Below are 19,032 nucleotides of genomic sequence, written 5' to 3'. Positions count from 1 at the left end.
TTGTCTCTGAGAAAGTACTTGAATATAGACTTGTCCTAGTTCTGGCCAGGACAGGGTTAATTTTTGTGATAGCCAGAATGGGGTATGGCTAAGACCCAGAGGTTATTCTATACCACCTCACATCATTTCTGGGAGCAGGGGGAAGGGAGTCTCTTCCAGGGAAAAGAGGGAAAAGAGTTCCCATGTTACTTGGCAGAGGGAGCAAGTGGATGTTGTTTGTTGCTGGTTTTCTTTCTCATTGCTGTTTTCAGCTGATTGTTCTTACCTCGACTCATGATCTTTACCTTCGTGCCTCCCAATTCTCTATCCCACAACAGGGGTAAAGTGGAAGGAGGACAGGGAAGAGGACAGTGAGCACTGCTAGGTCTCAGTGGGAACAGTAAATTGGAAAATACCATCCCTAAACCATGACAAAAGTGTAGGTTATATTAAAGCCAAGAAACTCTTCTAAGGGACAAATTCTGGATACAAAATTTTATAATTCTAAGTGTTTTTTTCTCAATGTGCACATTGGATACAAAGAGAAAGATGGCCTTTGAGAGACAGAGGTCATGTAAGCGAGGGGATTTCCAGTCCATCTTTTCATTCTTAGAAGTGTCATTGCTGCCATCTCATTTTCTCACTGCAAGCAGTTTTTTGCTTGCATGTAATTTTATCAGATGTTGATAGTTGAGTTTTTTATAAGCATCAGTTTTGAAATAAAGAATTGTCCTTGCGTTACCTGCTCCTTGGACTCCAAATGCTGCCTTTCAGGAAAGCCATGAATATTCCATCTCCCTAAAGCCATCTCCCCAAAGGCATAGATGAGAACTCAGCATGTCCTGCACTGGGATGCATTTCACTCTTTCTGAACAAAGGCCAGCTAGCAGGAGTTCTTTGTCAGGAGAGGCTGAGGTGTTCTGTGATGTGCTGGCAAGACCCGAAGATGGGGAGCAGTGGAGCTGCTGTGGAGTGGTGAAGCATGAACTGTTTAGCCTGTTCACTCAGTACAGGTGGAGCTGTCTGGTAGTGGTTCCCAAGCAGTAGGTCAGCAAAGATCAGCGTGAGGCAGAGGGACCACTGAAGGATCTATGAAGTTTTATAGATCTGCTAGCAAAGGAAACACATCTGTTTATTTGCATTTTATTTAAAATCTGTTTGGGTCACTGCATTATTTACCTCAAGAGCATGTTGTCCAAATAACTGTGTTTAATTACAAATCTTTGTTTAAAAATGAGCTGATTTTTGAAATGTTTTGGAGATCCCAGTGAAATTCAAAGAGGAAAGACTATAACAATATTTTTTCAAGGAATTTTTCTGGATGATGAATGAGAGTCTGTGCAAGAAAGCTAATGATCACAAACGTTTGAAATAATTGATTTGCCCAACATTTCTCCTTGCTTTGGTTTTATACACACTCAAAGAATTCTGGTTTTTTTAGAGCCAAATACTAATACTCTTTGAACTTATTTGTGTATTTTATACCACATCAGAAGAAGAACTATGACCGAGTCATGAAAGCATTGGACAGTATCACTTCCATCAGAGAGATGACACAGGTAAATTTAAAAATATTTACCTAACTTAATCACTGTTTCTAGAACTTGAAAGATGTTTGTCTTGCCTGCCTATGATGGATTGGGAAGTCAATAGTATCATCTCTTTCCTATATAAATGTAGTGATATTGAAGTGCTTGTTCAAAATAACAAACCTATCCCTAATGCCAATTAAATAAAAGTAATGAAGTGGAACTCACATATTTTGAAGATTAAATGAGAGATAATAACAGCAGAATGAGACTTTGTAATGGGGTAATCACCAACTGCTACATTTCTGGAAATATCAAAGCCAGAGACTTCCGAAGCAAAAGAAATTGATCTTGTGTCAATGTTCTGAATGGTATTCTTAATCGCATGATATTATTTCTATTATAGCAAAATTCTCTATCAACTAAGTATAGTTGGGGACTTGGAAAGTTGGGTCCCTTGGGTTTACCGTCATATTATTTCTCATGGCATATCTGATAGTTGTATTTCTGTTTATGTTTACACTCCTTTCCCAAACAACCCAGCTGATTATAAGTTGTTGTTTAAATCTCTTCCATATATCTTGCTTTTCCAACTGCTATATAGATGCATCCTCACAACAGTTTTCAATCTTGCTCTGTGTATTAAGAAGATACTTTGGGATTCCTGAGTGAAGAATGTATAGAGAGGAATAAAATAAATTGAAAATTAAAATCCACTTTTTTCTTGGTAATTTGTGTAACATTTTGTAAAATTTTTAAAAATCAGGTGTTTCTGTGATTTCTTATGATGTGTTTTAAAAAATAAAAAATAATGACCTTTCTGGTTTTTTTTAAATGTTAATTCTTGGACTAATGAATTCTAAAGGGATGCTTTGCATTGTGATTGAAATCAAGAACAGTTTTCAAAGAAATTATAATATGACATGGTATTTTTACCTTGAAACAGTTGAAAATATCAAATGGATTATTTTGGGTTTTTTTGAGAGACTTAATTTTGTGAAGTCCCAATTTCTTAATCAAGAACCTCACAAAAATAGATGTCATCTTCTATTCTCCCTGTGATCACCAATGTTTGCTATAATATAATCATTTTGATGCTAATTATATGCTTATTATCTTACTCTAGGGAAAATAATCGCTATATTAATTCTTGTTGTCAAAACACATTTATAACTCTACTATGCTGCATATCAGTAAAGCTGTGATTTAAACCTGATAATGTATTCATTTTAATAGATGAAATCATGGGCAATGTGACATATAAAATTCAACCTAGAAATAACATAATTACTCTTTTTTAGGCACCTTACTTGGAAATAAAGAAGCAGATGGATAAACAAGATCCGCTTGCACATCCTCTTCTGCAATGGTATAAAGTTGATTCACATGAGATAATAATTACTAAATTATCATTTGTGATGAATAATCACTTGACCAGTGTAATGTGATATAAGGTCAGCCTAATAATTAACCTTGGTATTTTCAATGGATTGTTTCTGGACCTCATCTGGGTCCTCTGATCTCATTTTTTAGTTAAGGTTTGGCCTACTACTATCTGATAGGTTTAGAGGCCTACAGCTGGGTGTTTTGTGATGGCCATTCATAACACATTCTTAAGTTTGGTTTGGTTCCTACATCTAATACATCTGTTTCTCATTTTAGGGTTATTTCTAGTAATAGATCACATATTGTGAAGCTACCGGTGAACAGAGTAAGTGTGTGTTTTCTTATTCTTTGCTGATTTTTTTTATGGCTTGCATTGGCATTTTAGGTGGGAGTTTACTAGCAAAACATAGGTGCCTGCATTCAAACTGATTGCATGGACTCCTTTAATAGACAAGGCAGTTTTAGGTCATGATTTTTAGAAACGTGAATATCTGAAATAGGTCAAGGGAATAATGTTCACAGGTGAGTAGCTCAGATTCAGATGTCTACGTTGTAATTGTCTGGGATTAGGTGAAAAAAACATCACTTTTTCTTTAGTTACCATATAGAATATTAGATGCAGAATTGTACAGAAAGCAGTGTACACAACCATGCTGTATTCAGGAGATCCACATATAAGTAACTTCTGATTAAGGGCATAGTAATATGCAGTCTTCCAAATAACCTTAATTCAAAGTCAGCTCTGATAGAGTACTGTGATGAAATTGTTCAGTTTAATTACTGAAGCCATTTTAAATCGAAATCTACTTTCCAAAAACTTTGATATGTTTCATAAACTGACAGTCATGCTTACTATTTGATTTCGGCTTGAAACTGTGGAAGTGAGACCAGTTTCAACTTAGTTCATGTAGTTATTTAGATGCAGTCATGTATTGTGTGGAAAAGCGTATCTTAAGGATTGCCATCAGAGAATTACAATACTTTCATATTAATGAACTTTTCTTCACATGTACACTCTTTATTTTTTACAGCAACTGAAGTTTATGCACACTCCCCACCAGTTCCTTCTTCTCAGCAGTCCACCAGCCAAAGAATCCAATTTCCGAGCTGCTAAAAATCTCTACGGAAGTACCTTTGCATTTCAGTGAGTACATATAATCCTAATAACCAAAGGTTATTGAAATGCCATGCTATTTTTTTTACTTCTGGCATTTCAAGGTTTGCAGCTGTGAATCTACTGTTTTAAAGAACTTGTGATGTAATTTTTGCATTTTACACTGTGAATTTTACCGCTTTCTTTTTCATTTTATTCAGTGGTTCACACATTGAAAATTGGCATTCCATCCTGAGGAACGGCTTAGTTGTTGCTTCCAATACGAGGCTGCAGGTAAATAAACAAAATAGATTTTAGCTAACCTGTGCATGTATGGTTACATACTACCTTTGGCAAGTTTTCAGAGGGTTTCATTCTGGTAGCCATATAGGTAGAAGAAGGGATAATTTCAATTACCATCTTGTTTCCTGGGAAAAGTACTTTTCTGATGCAATTAATATGAAGTAATGTGTCTGCTAAAACATCTAGAAAATCTCTCTGTGGGAATCAGTTTCAGTTTTACGTTGTGGAGCAGCACCTCTAGGAGGCTTTGCTCGGTACTGCTTAAAAGCAGTTGCAAGTGAAAGAGCTGCCTAAAATGTCTCCATGTCATAGGATCCAGAAACATGCTAGAGTTACAGGAACTGGTCTTGCAGCACTTTCTCTGCCTCTCTTATTTCTTTGGGAATGGAAGCATGAAGCTGGCTAGAAGGGATCTAGTGCAAACTTCTCAGACTGAATCATCAGGAGATCACTATTGCAGAGCAAAGCAGGCACTACAGAGGGACTGGGGAGCTCTAATGCAGAGTATTTTAGCATTGTGGTTTCGGCAGCTCTCCCCAGAGCTGAAGTCCGTGTACCTTGGAAGAGAATCCCAGGACATACTTGGTCATGTACAGAAACACTCTTGTAGACATCCTCTATAGCAATATTAGATTCAAAAACAGAAACCACAATTTTATATAATAAGTTTTATGTAAAATTTTGTGTGGGCATCTGTTTTTTTGGACATAATTTCCAGGAGATATATATATATATATATATATATATATATATATATATATATATATATCTCCTATATATATATATATATATATGTATATTAGTTTTATACTCAGGGTGTGATTTTTTAAAAGGCTTTTTTGAGCAATGTTAATTACCCAAAATAAATTAGTAGGGTGGGTAAATGCACTATGACCTAATCCTGTAATTATTATTATTTTGTCCAGGTAACCAAATTATTGCCAAATAATCACTCTTCTCTTTTTCAGCTCCATGGTGCAATGTTTGGAAGTGGAATCTACCTTAGTCCATTGTCAAGCATATCATTTGGTTACTCAGGTAGTATTTATAAATCACTCTAAAGCTGGACAAATATAGGGGTGTTTCTTATTCTACTGCTTCTTCTTACAGCTTTGCTGTTTAAAACATTATATTCAATTTAATCTTTGTTGGCCATGATTAAATTTACTCAAAAAAAGAGAAATTTTTTTAAAATATAAATAGTAAGAAAATAGAAAATTACCTTTTTAAACACTGTCCTTATTTTTCAAGGTGCTTAGAATTCTTGAACTGTGCTTAAAGTAAATATTAGCTAATACTGAATGCTGTACGTAGTAGGTCTTGACGATTCAGCTGTAATCCAACTTTGTGATTCTTGTCAATACCCGCTTAAGTTCCATCTAACTTTACCTATGAGTTCATGGTCTTTTATGACTTCATCTGACAAAACAAGTATTGATCAGTAGACATGTTCAACACTGTATATTTAAGAGTATTCCCAAGTATCACCACATCAAGATTACATAGAAAGTAGAGTTCAGTGTGTTTATTTTAGCCTGAGAAGGAGCATAACTTGTCCCACTAGTGAATCCTAAAGTGAGTTGTGCAGAGTTTTCCATGTAAAAATTAAATAATAAACAAAAGCATATTAAAAACAAGACAGTTGGACAGTTGTACATTGAGAAATTAAAGGGATTTTAAAATATGGTGACTTTCTTCTTTAAGTATGAAAGTGGAGGTATATAGTTTGATGTATGTTCATGTGCATGTAGATGATTCTGGGAGTTTTAGTTAGGCTTTCTGATACTCAGTGTTTCTAGGTCTCCTTTTGGAGCTAAACTTTTTGAGCTACTATTTGAGGAACTTCAACAGCAGTTATCTCTAGATGCACTTTTAGTTTATCAGAGATTACATGAGTATGAAGACTTCTTAGGTCTCACTAAATGTGCTGGTTGAAGTATCCTTATCTAACAAAATGTCTTTCTTTTTGGACAGTACTGCTTTGTCAGCTTCAATGTGCTATTGCTCCTCTCTCTGCCTGTCTTGGCCCCTTCCATCCTGTCTCCTCCAGAAAGGAGGCTTTTGTTCCAAATTTTGCCAATAAAAACCATGAAGGAGTCCTACACATTCTGTTCCTTCAGAGAGTTAAATTTTCCCATAATTCACTTGTATTTGCAAAGTGCCAAATAATGGAAGTGTTCAAGGCCGGGTTAGATTGGGCTCAGAGCAACCAGGTCTAGCGGAAGGTGTCCTTACCCATGGCAGAGGGCTTGGAACGTGATGATCTTTCAGGTCCCCTCCAACCCAAACTATTCCATGATTCTGTGAAATACAGGATGCTGGAAACTCAAGCCCATAGTATCATGCAAAACAGGAATTTTATATAAACCAACATGAGGGATATGAATGAAATCTAAGGCGCAAATGTAGATGTTTCAGTTTCTGAGACAGAATTGGATCAAATGTGACTGACAAATAATTTAATATTTTATGTGTACCTCAGGAGACCAAACCAAGGTAGATTTCAAAACTTAAATTGCCTACTTATACATATTAATTAGACTTTCAATAAAATTCCGTGAAGTGCTGAAGATGAATATATAGAGTTCTTTCTCTTGTGATTTTTGCCTTCCCACTCACAATAAATCAGACTTTTATTTCAGCCTGAATAGGGTCAAGTGGACTGAGGACATGCTGATCTACAACCCTGTTAAGCCACCACATGAGAATATTCCTGATCTGAATTTAATGGCGTTTAGCCTCAGGTTTATCTGCTTTTGCACCTACTTGACTTTGCTAAAATCTTTGCAATAGAGGCAGAGGTATCTGTAATTTACAGGATTTATATTGTGATATTCTATGACAGTTTACCAGCTTTTTGAGTGCCATGCAAAAGACTGTGATTCTTACTGTGCTACCTCTTCCATTCTCACACTTAACTCTGCTTTTTATGGTATTTATAGGGCAGGGTATCTTACATGATTTTAATATTCCTAGGGATGAACAAGAAGCAGCAGAAGGTGTCAGCTAAAGATGAACCAGCTTCAGGCAGTAAGAGCAGTAATACATCACAGGTACGGTACATGAACCATCTCTGGAAGATTTGTGGGATTTATTATTGGAAACTCAGTAGCTGAAAGAGAGGTAATATTTCCTTTGTGCAACTTACCAATGTTATTGCATTGAATGAAATCAACAACTTCAGAGACTGCAAATATCCAATACAGTCCAACTGCTCTAGTAAAAGTTTACAGAGCATATTGCAGACCTTGTGCTGTTCTTTTCCAAGCAGAAGAATTGAGGAAGAAAATGAAGATGAAATACAGGTTGCGTTATGGCCCCTAGCAACCCCTGGTCTTCTGAGTTTTAGACTTCCAGAATAATGATGCAAAAGAAATTGAGAATGGTTATTGCTGGGAAATGAGCAGCATTTAATTTGTAGCAAGTAATTTATTGTTTCTCACAAATCCTGCATGTTGAACCATTACAATTCTGCTGTATCTAAAGCAAATTCACAGCATCTGTGAATCGGGCTAAATTTCAAGAAACTAGCTTATATCCGTCTCCATGATTAGCACATAGAAATTTCAGAATAATCTGGCTTTGAAGGTAGATTGGCATGCCCCAGTAGAAGCTCTTGAAAGTAGGAAGGCAAATAAAATATCAGGGTAGTGACCAAAGAATTAGTGACTAAATTTACCTTTCTTTTCCTTTTTTTTTTTTTCTGATATCAATTTGTTTATCAATAGAACTGATATTTCTGATAACATTTTTAATTTTGTGATAATTAGGCACTTTTTGATATTATTTTTCTGGATAAAGGAGTTCAAATCTTTCCCACTAGAGTGCAAATAAATAATAGGGGTTTTTTTTCATAAATTCTATTACATTTAGAAATAAAATAGAGACCTTTTAGAAAGACTGCCTCTACCTTTGTTTATTAATAAATCACTGAAAATTGCAGCTGTCTCCTTTGTTGCTTTTTGTCTCTGTTTGTTTTACTGCACTAATTCTATTTTCTCACTTTTTTACATCTCAGTCACAGAAGAAAGGACAGCAGTCACAATTTTTGCAAAGCCGTAACTTAAAATGCATAGCCTTATGTGAAGGTAAGCTGAAAGCCCTTGTGAAGTTTGTTTTAGTCATGGCCACACGATGCACAGGTTACAGGGTGCAAATCAGTGGAAGCTTTAGTTGGTTGTTTAGGTAAGAAAATACTGGTAGGTGTAGAAGTGTTTGCTCAACAGCTGACCTTTACGCTTCAATAAGAGCATTTCCCCTCTTTGAACAGAACCTGTAGCAGATGCTGAATTGTCATGGAATATCATATGCATATAGTGACTAATCATCTGGTCTGTGTTTCAAATGTGATCCTCTTCCTAAACCATCAAGAAAACTAAAGCCATGTCCTTTATTTGAAGCACTGACTTCTTGGAAGCTCTTGACAAATGCTTTAAACACATAAAAGTCAGAAAAAAACCACCTTTCGTATAGAATTTCCAAATAATTTTTCACTGTTCAAACAGGCATACTGATCATCTAGCAACCAGTATGTTCTCTTTATTTGCTTCAGAAATTTTGGGAAGTTAAAATATAATACTTGAGTAGAGTCATTCTTGAAAGAATTGGCTAGTCTATTAATAACTAGTGAAACCTCAGCAGATTTTAAGAACAAATTGTGACATTTGAGTAAGAAGTGCACCTGTATTTAGGAGCTAATCTTAGAAGTTATATTTACCCAATTTGGCCATCATTTGGAGCATTTGTTTGTTTTAAAAATGAAAACTAAGACAGAATGTGGAAAATGCAGTATTTCAAAACAGAATCTTTCAGCTCTACAGAAGTACAGGTGTGTCAGTCAACATGAAAATGCAATTTGATCTTTACAGAAAAATACAGAATTTTAGTTCTAAAACTTCATAAGGAACCATATTAATTATTTGGCCTTTAATGCCTGAATTTTTAAATGTAAATTACATCTTTCACAAGGACTTTTTCATCCATGTTCTTCTTTTCTTGTACTTATTAACGAATTACCAATTTTATAAGAGTGAATTTTAAATATTTGGTAAAATACATTTTACAGTTTTCATATTAATTTCTCTGTGTAAGAAGGTGGTTTAGGGGACATGATTAATAAAGATTTTATGCAAAATTAATTGCAAGAAATGTTTGTTAAAAATTGATACTCATGAAAGAAATAGTATCAAAATTGAACATGCATGCAGTTACGTTAGTGTTAGAATAAAATAAACCAGGCTACTTCAGTGCCTGACAACTGTCACTCAAGTCCAATCCTGACCAATTCAGGGCTGCACGATTGTTAAGGCATGTCATTAGGATCATTGTTTAAATGTCTCTTAAACACTGACAGGTTGGGCACACCAACCGCTCTGTAGCAAGACAGAATTTAACCAGCTATTACAGTTCAACCCCAGCCAGCATCCAAGCCCCACACAGCCACTCACTCACTTTCCCCCAGGAGGGCTGGGGAGAGAGTCCAAAGGGTAGAAGCCCGAAAGGTCATGGGCTGAGGTAAAGACAGGTTAATAGGGAAAGCAAAAGCCCTGCACGCAAGCAAAGCAAAACAAGAAATTAATTCACTGCTTCCAACAGAGCTGTTCAGCTATCTCCAGGAGAGCCCGGCACCATCACATGTAGAGGTTACTTGGGAAGACCAACACCATTGCTCCTCTTTCCTTCCTTCTTCTTTCACTTTGTATGCTGAGCATGATGTCACATGGTCTGGAATATCCCTTTGGTCAGTTTGGGTCACCTGTCCCAGCTGTGTCTCCTCCCAGCCTCCCATGAATCCCCGGCTTTCTTGGACTGTGGCAGTATGAGAATCACAGAAGGCCTTGTCTGGCTCTGTGTAAGCCCTGCTCAGCAATAACAAAAGCATCTCTATATTATCAACACGCTGTGTTAAGCACAAATCCAAAAACTGCCCCCTGCCAGTCGCTGGGAAGAAAATTACGCCAGTCCAACCTGGCATTCCACCCTCTCAGTAAAGAAATGCTTTGAAATGTCCAGTCTAAACCTCCTCCAGCACAACTTTGAGTCATTCCCACACACCCTGTCACTGCATGCCAGGGAGAGGTGCTCAGCACCTCCCTGTGCCCTTCCCCTCCTCAGGGAGCTGCAGAGTGGTGAGGTCACCCCTCAGCCTCCTTTTCTCCAAACCAGACAAGCCAAACCCCTCCATTAGTGTCCAGGACATGTTTTCCAGCCCTCCCACCAGCTGTTTCCCCCCTCAGGATGCACGGAAGGACCTTTCCATCCCTCTCCAGCGGCAGGGCCCAGCAGGCCCCAGGTGAGGCGGCCCCGAGGCTGAGCCCAGCGGGACCATCCCCTCCCTGGGCCAGCTGTGCCGGGCTCGGGGCTCTGGGCTGGGCTTTGTCCTCGGGGCTGCCCGGCCGCTGCTGACCCACCCTGAGTCACCCCTCTCCCACTTCACCCCTGTGCCCGCTGTTACTCCTTCCCAGGCACAGAATCCACCATTTGGACTTGACAAATTTCACCCCATTTAAGATTGCTCGGTGCTCCAATCTATCTGCATCCCTCTGCAAAGCCTCTTGTCCCTCAAAAGAATCCACAGCACCTCCCAGTCTGGATCATCAGCAAACCTGCTACTGGTGCACTCCCCTACTGCATGCAGATGGTGGATAAATACACAGAACAGAACTGGCTCTGGAATGGAGCCCTGAGTCACCAACCAGATGTTGCCCCATTCACTACAGCCCTTTGAGCTCAGACCCTCAGCCAGTTCTTCACCCATCACTCCATGAACCTGCTCATCCCACAGCTAAAAATCTTGTCCAGAAGGATGCTCTTCAAGTGCATTTAGATATCTTCAAATGTGGATTGATGGTATAGCTCCTAGTTAGCAATAAAAAGCTTTCTCTCCTGTGCTATCCTCATTCTGCTAGTAAACAACCTATTGTCAAATACATAGAACAAGTTTTGGCAAGCTTTTGGAATCTCTTGAGTCATAATTGCTACTTGTTTTAAATATTTTGTAGTAATGCACATCCCATGTATAGCAGTTTCAGGCTTTGTCTTAAGCATCTTGGTTTCAGATCAGCCAAAACACTAAACACAAATATCTGTTCCAAGTGCTGATTAGTTGTTTCAGACCCTCTTTAAATTCAGGTTTTTATAAGTGCATTTTTAAACGTTCATTCAATTTAACAACTTGCTCCCATACATCAAACATCTCTGTTTTCAGAAAAGTATATTTTGGAAACAAGAAAGTTTCCTTATTTTACTAGCAGCCAGCTCAAAATCTGCACTGCAGCACAGACATGTAGAGGAAAGCTGAACATTCCCAAAAGACAATTTAAAATATATAAAATCCAAAATCTTTTAGAGCAGAGTTTTCTAGGCATGTTTTCATCACTATGAAATTTGTTCTTTCTCTGATAGTGATAACCTCACCTGACCTGCACAAACATGGGGAGATATGGGTAGTTCCCAACACGGATCATGTGTGTACAAGATTTTTCTTTGTGTGAGTACAAAGCTTTTCTTAACATTCAACTTCATACTAAACCCTTTTTTTATATTCCCTCCAATAGTTGTAATTAAAGTAGATGAAAGACATTTCTTCCTCATTTGGTTCAGTATTCCTTCATTTTTTATCTTTTACTTACTTGTGCTAGAAATGTATGGATAAAAAAAAAAAAAGCTATTGTCAAAGCTTTAGTAAATGTCTTTAATACAAATGAATAGAGTTTTCCTGATTTTTTCTATTCACTGGCATTACTTCATGTTATAGTAAGTCCATCCATGTATTGTGAAGCATAATTTCTGTTTGGCTGTGTGTGTTTAAGCTGAGGAATTCATTAAAGGCTTCCTGTCTGTGCTGTGAGCATTTCCCCCTTTCAATTAATACTTGTCCCCTTTGGGTCCTAGTGGCTAATTCAGCCTCAGGGGTTTAGTGACAATGGCAGCCTTACCACCTCCCACTCTCCAGAGTTTGGGATCTGCATATAAAGATGAAGCACGGCAGAGCACTTCAGTAGAAACAGTGAACATATGGAATAAGCACTTAGAGAACGAGATTTTTTTGATGTTTTTACGTAGATTCATAAAACACTAATATTATATTATTTTTTGTACCTTTTCTTTTTTTTTTTAGTTATGAAGATGGTCAAGTGGGTGATACAAGTATAAATACACAGGAACCAAACATTCATAAAGAGATTCTTCGAGTCATTGGCAATCAAACTGCTACTGGTTAAAAGGACCACTCTTATTTAATTGATGTGAAGCCTTCCTCAGTCTCAAAGCTGGATTTTGAACTGAAGAAGATGCAAAAAACTAATTTATTATTACTACACTAAGCAAATTAACCATTTGAATACTTACTGTTTTCTTACTTAGTATTTCGTATCTCATCAAAATACCTGAGATGGTATCAATTAGCAACTGTAGGGGTGCAAAGTCTATTATTATACTAAAACAATTAATAATTAAATAGGCATTTGGGTTGCTCATGATAAACAGACATTAAAAAGGACTTTTGTGCTGATATTTTTATACTAAACTTCAGTTGGAAGTTTTAGTACTGTATACTGGTATTTTAAATTTAGAAAGTCTGAATTACAAGTAAGAGAGAAGATTTTATAGCGGAGCACCTGTATTATGCAGGATACTTTGCAATAAGTAAAATATTCTCGTATTAAAACACAATAAAAGGTTGTCTGGAATATGTAAAATTGAAGAGATTGGTTACCTGCAGCTGTCCTTGATTCTTTTTATTTTACTCAAATGCAGTTAGGATTTAGACTCAAAGTTGAAAACAACAATGCATTTTTTATTTACTGGGTGCAACAAGGCAAAATGAATGTGATGGTATATGTTCAGTTTTCTTTATCTTCTCTGGAACAGTGTCTTACCCATTAAGCAGTTCAGTTGCATTTTTTAATTATACAAGCCTAGGAAACACCTGGAAAACTTAAAGCTGTTAATTTCCTTTTTAGAATTTTTGGGTTTATATACTAGATTTTACAATTTCATTAGATCAACAAGGTTTTTTAATGTTTGCATCTTCAGTGAAATTGCTCTGTGATGAAATTTATCCACTTTAAAGTATGTGCTGAGTTAAGGCTTTTACATGGTTGCGTTGATTGTTGGTGCATCAGAAAATATATACAAATGCAAAATTCTACTGATTTTGTCTTGGCAAAATGGTTTTATTAGTTAATTTCTAAGCTATAAGAAATGATTTTAAATATCTCTGTCTTTTAAATTAACCATTGTTTTTTCCAAGTGAATAGGATGGCAACACAGATAGAGAAGGGTCCAGTCTCCAAGACAAAAAGCATACCCTGTGCCCTCATGAATGCCCTTGGCAGTCCTCATGGTGGCTATCCTGAAGCATCAATCAGACCCTTCAATATGGAAAGCAATTGAACTTACCCATCTGTGCAACTACTACAAGCCACCTCAGAAAGCAAAAATGGACTGAAACCTCTCTTATGTTACTTTCATAATAAAGATACTAAAGCACCAAATAACAGCACAACAGAGCACAGGTGTGTTTGTTTCTTTTAAACAGAACTGAATTAGATATGCTGTAATGGATGATTTCTTCTTTCTAGTTCATGCTACACTCCTGTATTACTTGCTGCAGTTGAAGTGCCCTACAAGTTAATAGTAGTATTTGGCCTAGGAGCATATACCTGGGATGTATTTTAGCATTCTACACTTATTTGCTGTAGTGTTAATTTTTCTGCGTTCGTATCCAGACTTGTAAAGCAAATTCTGTTTACATATCCCCATTTTGCTGTTAGTTCTATTGACTTGCACCCTCATTTGGTGGACCTCTAAATTAGAGAAGCACTGTAATTGTTGTCTTTCATGTTGGGACAGAGGTAAACTTCTTGAAACAAAGAGGTTTTCTGAAATTTGTCTGTCTACATAAAGTCTGTCATAGGTTGTGTGACTGCAAAAAGTCAACACAATTCAGAAGTGGAACTGAAACCTGGCATGACCATCGCTGTAATGGTCCTGCCAATAGTGTCTGAATCACTCTGTTTTGCCTAAAAAAAGAAAACTGGGAAGCAAGTCCACAAAGATGATCTGTGATTATTTGCTGGGGTGATAGTCCCCCACTCTGGGATGCCTCTTCCAAAAGAAACCAGGAGAAAAGAGAGATGACCATGAGTGAACTGGAGAAGCCAAATAAACAGTCATCTTCCCTATCCTCTCAAGCTTGTAGTAGGGTCAGAAATTAAACCCTTGAAGAAAGGAATCTGAAATTTAGCTAATGAGCTGACCTCTGTTTGCATTATGGGGTTGTGATACTGGTCATGCATGGTGCCATCGTAAGTACAACCCCAGGAAAGGGAAGAGAAAAATACATCGCTGCTGAATTTTAAGACTGCTCAGAGGTTTGTTTTAAATGGATGAGCCACAGTAAGGGACAATGTGGAGGAAAGCAGGACTCCCAGCTTGTATGGAGGCCTTGCTGTTGTGCCTGTCTCAGGGAGCACTGCAGTGACTGACTTAAGGCGGGGAGAAGGATGGTGAACAAAAGGTAGAATGTGGCAAGCACAGGGGTTACAAACCAGTGGAAGAGTGCAAAACCTTTCAGGGAGAAAGGTAGTTCTGAAGGGACAAGACAGCATTAGCAGTTCAGGTCCCACGTGCATGGCAGGAAAAGGGACTGCAGAACCAAGCTGCAGCATGGGGATACGCAGCCCGTGACAGTGTGGGGCAGCACCATGCTTGGCGCAACAGGGCCACCTGAAAAGCTGTCACTAGGCTACAGTGCAGAGACATGAGCCTGGTGTCACACATGAACAGCAATTCAGCTAGAACAAAATTCTTTGGCCAGAAACTCAGTCACATTTTTCTTTAGCCAGTATATTAATAAGAAACTTCCAAGGCTTTGTATTATTTGCAGGGGAATTTGAATCATCAGATCATTTAACAAAGTATTACTTCTCATTATTTTCAAAAGATGAGGGGAAGGAGGGATGTTCATTTGACATCTGTTACTCCTTATATGGGAAACATCAAAGCTGACAGACTTTTATCATCAAGAACTGGAATGAAAAAGCCTGAGGATAAGATTTAAAGGATTTGTCCTTTGGGGTTTTATGCAAAGGTGGCAGTTGAATGTAGCCAAACGCTTCCAAATAACTCTACATTAACATGGATTCCAGGGGATGAAAAATAAAAATCCCAGGGTCTTTTGAGCAAGACCCTGTATTATGCCCAGAGCCCTTGCATTTTCCTTCCTCTGTTACCATCATGCTCGTATATTAGTGATGGACCAGTCTTTGTAACTCCTGCTGTAAAAGAGACAGGCTTTTCAAAGCTGGCTTTTAATCAAAGCAAGTAGAGCCCCAGGCTCTGCCATCTCTCTTGATAGAAATTTCCATTAAGTCATTGCTGTTGCCATAACCAGTATGGAGCAACCAAGGGAGTTTTTGGTAAATAACTTTCTAACTTCTTGCTACATCCTACTACAAAATACAAGTCCTCCTCACGGTGGAAAGGTTTGACAAAAAAATTGTGTTAGTCCTTTAACATTGCACCCTAATTATGAATTGGCATATTTATACTGCTGAGTATCTCAAACATTGTGAAAGTAGTCCAGAAAGATGCTTTTAAATCTTCCTTGAGATTCAGGCAAGTATTTAACATTCAAGGGCTGAATTAAGCAATTTGAGGTATCTTCTTCTATGATATGAATCAGCATGGCCCTGTTGTCTTGAACAGTGCTACACTGTTTTGATAACCAAATCTTTGGCTTCCTATTACTTACCATAAAGTGGCCAGGTTGTGTAATAGTGTGGTTAGTGTTTTACAGGAACTAGTTAATGACACTGGAATTTTTTAGGTTTAAATTTTTTCCTCTACAGCCCTTGAAAAAACTCTTAATGAAGCTGAATTATTTTAACATTATAGCTGTTGGTACTAAAAATGCATCTGATGAATTATGCTAAGATTGTCCCTTTGTTAATAAAATATAAAGTCACTCCAGATTAAGACATCATGCACAGATCAATTAAACTTTGCTTATAAATCACTTACTACTGTGAAAACAATTAGCTAAATTCCTACAAGGATAAATTCAAAGTAGAAAAAAAAAGCCAAAAGGGAACAAGTGAATTAAGAGATTCACAGTTAAGAAGGAGATACTAAAAAAACCCAAATCCTAAGCAAATGTAAAAGTAGTATCTGGTTATTTAAGAATTATAATAATTTAGACAGATTTTTTTTCTTGGCTTTTGGAAAGTGAGATATGAAGAATATGAGCCATGACTCACCACATGCAGCCTCTGCTGGCAGTGCTGCTGCAGCTGGAAAGGCCCTGGCCACCCATTCTCTTCTCTCCTGTGGCACACAGCATCCTATGGTGTTGTATTTGCTAAATTCAGGTGTTAATCTGGTGTCTGTGCAATTTCTTCATTATAAACAACACCTCAAGGTGAAGGAGGAGCCTGTTGAGTAAACGAAGGAAGGTCTGTTTCTTGTAGAGCAGTTACAATTCTGTGAAGCACCTGAAGTGGTTCATAAAGTATCTTGAGTCCAGTCAGATGAATTTATTCCTTAAATAAATTCCACTCAGGAGTGATGTGACATGTGCTTCAGAAGGGGATAAATAAAAGGGGATAAATAAAAGGGGATAAATAAAAATGGGAAAGTTTGCTCCAAGCAGAGCGTCATTCTGTGTGCGCTGTTCTGTGTGAAATGCACAAGGATGTCGCCAGGAGTTTGAATTTCCCGATTTGTGTTTGGAAACAGGTCTGAAAGCACTGACCTCCTCTGTCTGTCCTGGCATGTCAGTGTTGTACTGCTCACCAGCTGCAGCAACAGCCACTGACAAGAGCCAAAGGAATAAGACATCTTGAACTGCTGTTCTATAGCATTTTGATTGCATGCTCCTGCTAAGTTTCAGTCTGACACAGAATAGCTAGGATGTAAATTACTGCCCATTACACTTTGCGTTGGGATTTTGTATATGTACTAGGCATAAGGCTTTTGTAAAGGAAAAAAATACTAGTTTTTAGATGAATATATCTACTGTGTTAAAAACCTGTTGAGAAGATTTCATTGATCATTTATCAAAAAGTCAGTAAAAAATATTCCTTATACATAGACATTTAATTTGATGTTCTAAAAATAATTTTTTAACTTACCCAGTATATATTGTATCTTTTAACTTTAACAAACAGCCACTCTTTTATGTAAACATAAAATATGCCAGTGTTTCTTTTAACTCCATAGCCTTTTTTTCTCCAAATAAATTTATTAAATTCTGTGCACAAAATCATACTGCAGCCTGCTATTTAGCCTATGGTGCCTTAGAGTTACTCAAATATTTAACAAAATGGAGATAATGTAAATACTGCCAGAAGATCACTAAGGCCAAATATTTTCTCTATTCACTTTTTACTGCACTTGCTTTCTATTGCTATTTAAGCCTCTTTTATTCAGCTTTGTAACAGCTATAGCATTGTAGCCAATGTAAATGTTTACCTTCAATAAATCAGAATTTGTTCAACAAGCACTGGGCATTTGGGCACTATTTTGAGAACTCTGTTCAAAGTTAAAACAGCCATCTAAGAATTAAACTGCATCTGAAGCAGTTTCTTGACTTTTGCTAATCTCAATGACATCTAAAAGTTATGCCATGCGTTTACACATGTTTTTGAAGTAAAATTTTTTTGCAGTGATCTTTTTAAAAACATTTAGATGAACAGTAAAAACAGCTTTTCTTGCTGTGTTTATCTGAATGGGTTACCCAACTATAATAAAAGCATTATTTTGCATGTACAGTATCATAAAATGCATAAAGATGTCTCAAGATGCTTTCTATAATTGCTTTTAAAGAAGTTCTCTGGTTTTTCCGTATAGCTGTTTTTGTCATGAAAACACAGCAAATATATGACAAACTGTGTCATACTTTAATGTGGCTATGTTTAAAGTATAAATACACATCTGCAACTCATAAAATATGCAGATGTTCGTGGGACTGGTTATTAATTCAGTGAGCGTACTGGTTTTTTTCACTGCCTGTGAGCTCATTTTAATTATATGGGTGGATGTAGCTTGAAACTTTTGAAAGTTTTACCTTTTGTTTGTTAAATTTCTTATTGTGTGATTGCAGATTTTTGATTGAAAGAGTCAAAGTGGTACTTACTATTATTTTGACTGCTGTGAAGCATATTACACAAATATGACTGTCAGAGAGACAAAAAGATACATCATTGCTACTCTAAATGACTGATAATTTGCCTTCGATTTAAGTGTAGAGGCTGGAGCTTGAATTCTCTAGTGGAAGAGATATTCTAAATTTTGGGGATCTTGAATTTGGAAGCAGTAACTTCCAAACTCACAACAGAAAAGCTGAATCAGTGGGGAAGTCTCAGACCTCTCTAGAATTGGTACCCACAGAGAGCAGAAGGGACAGAATTTATATTTGCTTTGGTTTAACTTACTTCATTTCCAAGTGGCTACATCACAAGTTCTCTCAATGTGCACCAATATTAAGTTTTCTACTGAGGTCCTTGGTACATTGTATTCACCTGTTGAGCAGTTCCATGTGGGACCCAAGAGATTAGTAATCCAAACAGTAATTGACAGCAGTAAAAAAATTATTGCAGTGGATAAGAGCTACTTTCAAATGCACACATTGCATTTTTAAGAGGAGGAAGAGCAGAGTATCTTCTAAGAAAATACCACCATTGCAAAAAAGGACATAGTAAGCTGTGTTTGCGCACTTGACCAACTTCTCCTTTTTTG

At 37.1% G+C, this 19,032-nt stretch overlaps 1 protein-coding gene across 2 annotated transcripts in view; it reads left to right on the top strand.

The window, feature by feature from the left end:
• Nucleotides 1-12,690, top strand: part of PARP8 (poly(ADP-ribose) polymerase family member 8) — a 110,421-nt gene extending 97,731 nt beyond the window's left edge. For both annotated transcript variants that reach the window (XM_041424572.1, XM_041424571.1), the window contains 10 exons: nt 1,473-1,538; nt 2,810-2,877; nt 3,171-3,219; nt 3,926-4,038; nt 4,209-4,281; nt 5,259-5,328; nt 7,267-7,343; nt 8,309-8,378; nt 11,695-11,779; nt 12,410-12,690. In XM_041424572.1, coding sequence (XP_041280506.1) covers nt 1,473-1,538; nt 2,810-2,877; nt 3,171-3,219; nt 3,926-4,038; nt 4,209-4,281; nt 5,259-5,328; nt 7,267-7,343; nt 8,309-8,378; nt 11,695-11,779; nt 12,410-12,512 — 774 coding nt within the window. In that variant the 3' untranslated portion in view covers nt 12,513-12,690. The remainder of the gene's footprint in view (nt 1-1,472; nt 1,539-2,809; nt 2,878-3,170; nt 3,220-3,925; nt 4,039-4,208; nt 4,282-5,258; nt 5,329-7,266; nt 7,344-8,308; nt 8,379-11,694; nt 11,780-12,409) is intronic.
• Nucleotides 12,691-19,032: the final 6,342 nt, after the last annotated feature.

The sequence above is a fragment of the Onychostruthus taczanowskii genome, unplaced genomic scaffold (assembly GCF_017590055.1).
Source record: "Onychostruthus taczanowskii isolate IOZ18803 unplaced genomic scaffold, ASM1759005v1 scaffold83, whole genome shotgun sequence".
NCBI lineage: Eukaryota > Metazoa > Chordata > Aves > Passeriformes > Passeridae > Onychostruthus > Onychostruthus taczanowskii.
The sequence above is the reverse complement of the archived record's forward strand: the minus strand, read 5'-3'. Positions and strand labels throughout refer to the sequence as shown.